The sequence below is a fragment of the Fulmarus glacialis genome, unplaced genomic scaffold (genome assembly GCF_000690835.1).
Source record: "Fulmarus glacialis isolate BGI_N327 unplaced genomic scaffold, ASM69083v1 scaffold32050, whole genome shotgun sequence".
Lineage (NCBI taxonomy): Eukaryota > Metazoa > Chordata > Aves > Procellariiformes > Procellariidae > Fulmarus > Fulmarus glacialis.
This window is the reverse complement of record NW_009189068.1, coordinates 2249-8493: the sequence shown is the minus strand read 5'-3', so window position 1 is coordinate 8493 and position 6245 is coordinate 2249. Positions and strand designations below refer to the sequence as shown.

The following is a 6245-nucleotide window of genomic DNA, read 5'->3' as shown; positions in this document are numbered from 1 at the left end:
AGAAATAGAAGTAAATTTGTGAAAAGTCCACAATATTATGCCAAAAATCTTCCCTTGCTGGTGTAAAATGAACTGCATATGCCAGAAAACATTGGCAAATTTCCAGAAAACTGGTAAGGTATGACTTCAATTACTAATTTAGTTATTTGTACTAATAGTCCATCATTTACTGCTTAAATGACTCTAATTAGCACACAGAAAAAGGAGTGAAACATGTAGGTGTTCAGGTTATGAAAACCATGTGAATAGAAAGAAAGGATTATGAAAGATTTTTTAAAAATAAACAGATATCCTGATGGACTTGTATCCAAGATCTCTTGCTTTTTTCCCCTGCCCCATCTGTGATCAGATGACATCCCATCTGATGCAGAAGCAGAGTTTCGCTTACATCAAGGTGGCATAGAAGAGCCAGAACTAAAAGTCTCTGAAGATGAAGAAGGAGCAGAAGGTGCTTCTTGCAGTGTGACAGAAGGTAATAGCTTTCCCATCAGTGTTTGAATGATTGTAATTGCGTTTGAGATAGTCTATACATTTGTTAGATTTAAGAGAAGACACTATCTTAGATTTGAATGATCTCACTACTCTCAGTGGCACAGTATGTGCTTGCATTAACATTTTGAGAACAATGTTCTGAACCCATTAATTACAGCTTGCTAAAGCGTGAGAACCCATCTTAACTGCTTTTTCTTGTAGAAGTTTGTACATTAAAAAGCTTGTACCATTTTGGACATTTAAAAATTTTTGTCTAAGTTCAGATGTCTAATCTAGAATTTGTAAAAAGGTGAGACATTTGTCACTACTTGCTGTGTGTAACATAAAAAAAATAGAATATTAGCAGTCTCATTTGTTTTTTTTTGTTTTCCCTAGATCCATGCAAGCCATCCATCCCTATCCAGTCATCTAGTGACAGTGTTCTTCCTCTGTCTCCGGTTGATAGTCCCAAAGCAAAACAAGCAGAGGTAAGAAAGGGAATCTTTGAAGTTTTCTACTTGCTACCTATAGTTCAAGAGAACAGTTTGTTGGATAAACTAATGAGGACTGACAGCAGTGGGCTTTCCTCCTTTCCTGTCTCTATAATTGTCCTAGTTTTGGCTGGGATAGACTTAAATTTCTTCCTAGTGCTGTGTTTTGGATTTAGTATGAGAAGAATCTTGATAACACGCTGATGTTTTCAGTTGTTGCTAAGTACCTTGTCAAGGACAGCTTCCGTGCTACCAAGCAGAGGCTGAGAGGGAGCATAGCCAGGACAGCCAGCCCAGCTGGCCAACGGGGTATTCCATACCATGTGACATCATGCTCAGTATATGAATGGTAGGCGTGATCCAGGAAGTAGCGATCACCACTTGGTTATCGGTCAGCGTGGGTGCATCACTCATTTTGTATATTCTATCATTATTATATTATTTTCCCTTTTCTGTTCTATTAAACTGTCTTTATCTCAACCCATGAGTTTTTTCTCACTCTTATCCTTCTGATTCTCTCCCCGTCCTACTGGGGGGAGGGGGGGGGGGGTGGGGGGGGGGTGTGGGCCTGTGTGGTATTTGGCTGCCTGCCAGGTTAAACCATGACAATAATTTCTGTTGATCACCTTGAAATCTGGCTTCATTTAGACTACAAAAATAAAGTACTATCTTTCTTTCCTAACTTCAGAGTGTAGTGGCATAAGGGGAGCCATGAGTAAGGTGTTTCCTGTTTATCCTGATTTGGCTATCTTTTCTGTACCAAAAGCAGATTCTGTACAGAATTTGCAATTCAAAGTTGTATTTTTATTACTTAATAGTAACCAAAGCAGTGCTTATTTATTCCAGGGTAACAACATAGTTCAGCTTAAGGAAGTGAGACATGTCAATGATGTACTGTCATGTTGTTAGACCTGGAGTCAGCATGCAAGCATACTGTGGTGTTTCCAGCTACTGGTGTGTAAGAGCAGGAAGTACATGGCCGTTAAAATGTTCAATTCAAATTTTTCCCTCCCAAGTGTTTGTTTTTAAGGAAAATTACTAAAAGATTAGACTTCATCCCAGACAGTTTTGTCATAAACCAGTTTACTTTTACAATGGACACATTATGGAGTAAGGCTGGTTTGCTGACAGCAATTGCTGACAACATTTACTTTGTATTAAAATTAAGGGGGTTTTTTTCAGGACCATCTAATGATTCTGTTAGACATTCTTTATATCAGGACAGTGCCTAAATGCAGTACTCAAGACCTGGGTGTTTAATATGTGTCATACAAGCACACAGATAGAGAGGTTTCATGCTCTAATGGTCATGTGTCAGTTAAATCAAACTGTCTGCATTCAAAAGAAAGCTGGTGCAAAAGATGTCATTGGAAAGAATAATACCAGAACTCAGTAAGAGGAGTCCACTGCCAAAGGGTTAAATAGTAAAACAATGAATTGTGCTACTGAGTAATATGGCAGTCTGGATGTACGAAATGGAAACCAAGACTTCTCAGACCATTAAGGGTCAAGGGAATTTCAGCCTAATTTACTCTTAACAGAGAAAGCACCCCTTGCTTTAAGAAAACATTACAGCAGATGCTAGCCAGCAGAAAGTGCTGTATTGATGAGAGCTGGAGAGACTTGCATCAAATCTGTCTGAGATAAGGGACCACCACAATACATAGAGTTGGAGATTCGAAGGGAGAGCAGGAAAAGATAGAAATGTATTTCTAGAATTTAGTGTAGTGTTTTTTCTTCCAAAAATTAAGTTTTCCTTGTTGTCGTCTGCAAAGGACGGTTTATACAATAGGGCAGAAAAATGAACCATACCGATGAGAAATCCTAAGTGATGTTCCAGGCCTGCGAATGGGATGCCATGTGTGGGTTTTTTCATATTTTGTTAGTTGGATGGTTTCCTTATTGCTAACTTTGTTAAAAGCAGAAAAAATGGAACAGTATTCTAATGTGCCCAGTGACTATTAATATTTCCCTTTTTCCTTTTTTTGTAGGATGTAAAAGATCCCCTGGCTGAAGTATCCCGTGCAATAAAATCTCCAGAGGCACGCTTTTTTCCTGAGCCTTTCATTCTTGAAGAAGGACCAAAGGATGAAATTCCCAAAGACAGGAAGGTTAAGAGCCCTTCGGTGCCACCACCTCCAGTGTTATCCCAGCCGGTTGCATCACCAGAAGCCATTGCACCTACATCACTAGCAGAGTCTCAGCCAGCAGCACCAACATTGGCTTCATCCCCAACATCTGCTCAAATGCCTATCTGTTCCCAGCCTTTGCCTTCTGCTGAAACATCCATTCCATCCCCGGTGGAGCTTCCAGTATGTTTCCAACCTGTCCCAGCCTTAACGTCTACTCCTTTAGCCAAACTGGTCCTCAGGGGCCAGGATAGTGAGGTGGAAAAACTGGGGAGCCCCACTACTGCAGAAGAAGCCCTGAAACGGAGTAACCTTGTAGAAGAGTTCTGGATGAAGAGTGCTGAAATCCGGAGGAGCTTAGGGCTCACCCCAGTAGACAGAAACAAACGCTCAGAGACAAACTTTACTGTATCTGCCCTTGAGACAACTCCTCTGAAGACTTTTAATAGCGAGAATATTCCAGGGGATGAAAGGATCCATCTTGTGAAACCCCAGCCTGCTCCAAGAAGACAGGGACTGTCCAAGTTAGAAAATGAGCAGTTTTCTCTGCTCACTCCAAAATCTCCATCAGAAAAAGAGTTAAAGAGTTCCAGTGAAGTAAGAAGAGATGTATCCAGCAGTTCTGGACTTGGCCTTCAGGAGAGCTCATCTAACATGAGAACTATGGCTAGCCAGAGCTTCAACACTTCTGACTCTACCATGCTTACTCCTCCATCAAGTCCGCCACCACCACCTCCTCAGGGTGAAGAACCAGCCACTTTGCGTAGAAAGAGGCATCAAGCAGTTTGGCAGAATGAGGTTGAAGCCAGGTCACCTCCAACACCAGCATCAACACCTCCTGCTCTACCACGCCATGAGCCGACCTCTGCTGTCAAAGAGTCAACCCAGGCCAAAAAAGATGTGCGAAAGTCTTTTGCAGAGAGTGTGGATGAGATTCCATTTGCTGATGATGTAGAAGACACGTATGATGACAGGACAGAGGACTCAAGCCTTCATGAGAAGTTCTTTACACCTCCTACTAGTAGGCCAAGGCCAGAGAAACCACTTCTTTTGCCCTTGGTCAAAGAAAATGGTGGTCCACCCTCAATGGAAGGAGGGGTTAACCAAAAGAAGAGAGTGTTGCCTGAAATTTCTGCGGAGGCCAAGGAGCTTGCTGAAGAAAGAATGAGAGCCAGAGAGAAGTCTGTCAAGAGCCAAGCACTGCGTGACGCCATGGCTAAACAGTTGTGTAAGATGAAAGATATGGAGATGGCTGCAGCTGCTGCTGCTGGGGCCACAAGGGCACGAAAGGCATCTTCTATGCCCTTGAAGACCAAAGAGTTGTTTTATGACTCTCCAAAGCATCTGGCCTTGAAAATAGCAGAGGGATCTACACGGAAGGATGATGCTGCTAGTGAGAAGTTCTCCACTCCTGCTGCTGATGTGGCTGGACCTGAAGGGTCTGTCACCTCTTCAGAAGGCTCCAGTGGGAAGAGTAAGAAAAGAACTTCTCTTTTCTCCCCTCGTAAGAACAAAAAGGAGAAGAAATCAAAAAATGACAGCAGGCTTTCCGACAAATCTAGTGGTGGGACAGAGGAAGCAACAAAGCCTAGGTCGTTATGGAAGTCTGTTTTCTCTGGGTATAAGAAAGACAAGAAGAAAAAGACTGATGACAAATCCTGCCCAAGTACTCCCTCAAGTAGTGCCACTGTGGATTCTGGCAAGCACAAAGCTTCTCCGTTGGTTACAGCTGCAGGTATAATAGATATGTGCCTCTGCACCGTGTACTTTTCCTACGGTTAGGTATCCTTGAAAGTAAGTTTGGCAGGCGGAGATGTTTAATGGCAACTTGTGATACGGTGAATAAGTTAGCCATAAATGTGATCAAAAGCAAACATGTTATATTTCTCTGGCCTTGTACAAATAGCCAGAATAGTGCCAGCTGCTGTCATCCAAGTGCTGTATCTACCGTAAGAGCATTGATACAGTACAAAGGGAGAATCATGACCATTATTTTTAACCGTGTTTGCAGAAAGTGATGCTCTCTTAGAATGAAGCTTTTGACTAATATTTATCATTTTGCAGATCAGTGCTTCTCTGATCCCTCTTTAATCTCAGACGAAGCAACTGAGACTGGCACAAAAGGACTAAGTATTTTTGAAGCTCAATCAAACAGCTTATCGACTGAGTTCTGAAATGTTTACAGAAAGAATAGTTACCACTTCTTTAATTTTCCCTTTTTATTCCCGGCTTCTCAGATTTGCAGCTCCGTCAACACCTGAGTTTCTCAGAGGACTCTGACCTCTCCAGTGACGATATTCTGGAACGCTCCTCCCAGAAATCCAAGCGAGAGGTAGGCAGATGGGAAATGCATTTTAGATGGATCTAGCATCATGCAGATCACAGACTCAGAGAACCACATCAGAAACATGGATAATTAGTTTTGTTGTTCTTACTCTTTCTTCCATGGACTTCTTACGGGACTTTCCTGTAAGTTGGCTGACTGTTCTGCCTAAAATAGGTTGGTTTCACTTGGTTTCACAATTGCAAGCTACTCCCCACTGTTATTATGTGAAGGATCTGTTTCCTCACTGTGACATTACTTTACAATGAGTATCGCAGTCAGAATAGTGAATTGTCCCTGTTGTGAGCATGCCGATGATCCTCAGAAAACAGATATCGAATGTCAGAAGAGTAAATTTCACTGGCGCTAATGTTATTGCAAAAAGATAACAATGAGATAGCTCTCACTTTTTGTAAGGGTCCGATTTTAGGGTATTGTTTTACCAGCCTCTTTGATAGATTGAAGTAGAATTCCAAGCAAACTACAGACAGGAATGTACTTTTGCATACATCAAGAACATAATCAAGACAGATCATCAGCTAAGAGTTAAGCTACAGGCTGCAGTTTTGCAACTCAGGCAGGTTTGCTTATTTTTCCTGGGAGAAGAGAATGTGTACAGTCTGAATTAGTACCTTCTCTTTTTGGAGAAAAGATGAGCCATCAGCTCTTTCTTCCATTTTGACCCTGTTTTCTTTGAGGACTTAGAATCATAGAGTCATTTAGGTTGGAAAAGACCTTTAAGATTATTGAGTCCATTGCTGAGTATTTCCATATATCTGCTTGTGTAGATAACAACTGTGAAGCTGAAATACATAGTAGTGAGCCTGTAGG

At 41.7% G+C, this 6245-nt stretch overlaps 1 protein-coding gene across 1 annotated transcript in view; it reads left to right on the top strand.

Moving 5' to 3' along the window:
* The window catches only part of MICAL3 (microtubule associated monooxygenase, calponin and LIM domain containing 3), a gene marked incomplete at its 3' end in the record, with an annotated part of 82208 nt that extends 76785 nt beyond the window's left edge, over nt 1–5423 (top strand). Inside the window, exons 25-28 of the mRNA XM_009580858.1 lie at nt 350–472; nt 868–959; nt 2954–4826; nt 5329–5423. Of these exons, the coding sequence (XP_009579153.1) occupies nt 350–472; nt 868–959; nt 2954–4826; nt 5329–5423 (2183 nt within the window). The remainder of the gene's footprint in view (nt 1–349; nt 473–867; nt 960–2953; nt 4827–5328) is intronic.
* Between the last annotated feature and the right edge of the window lie 822 nt (nt 5424–6245).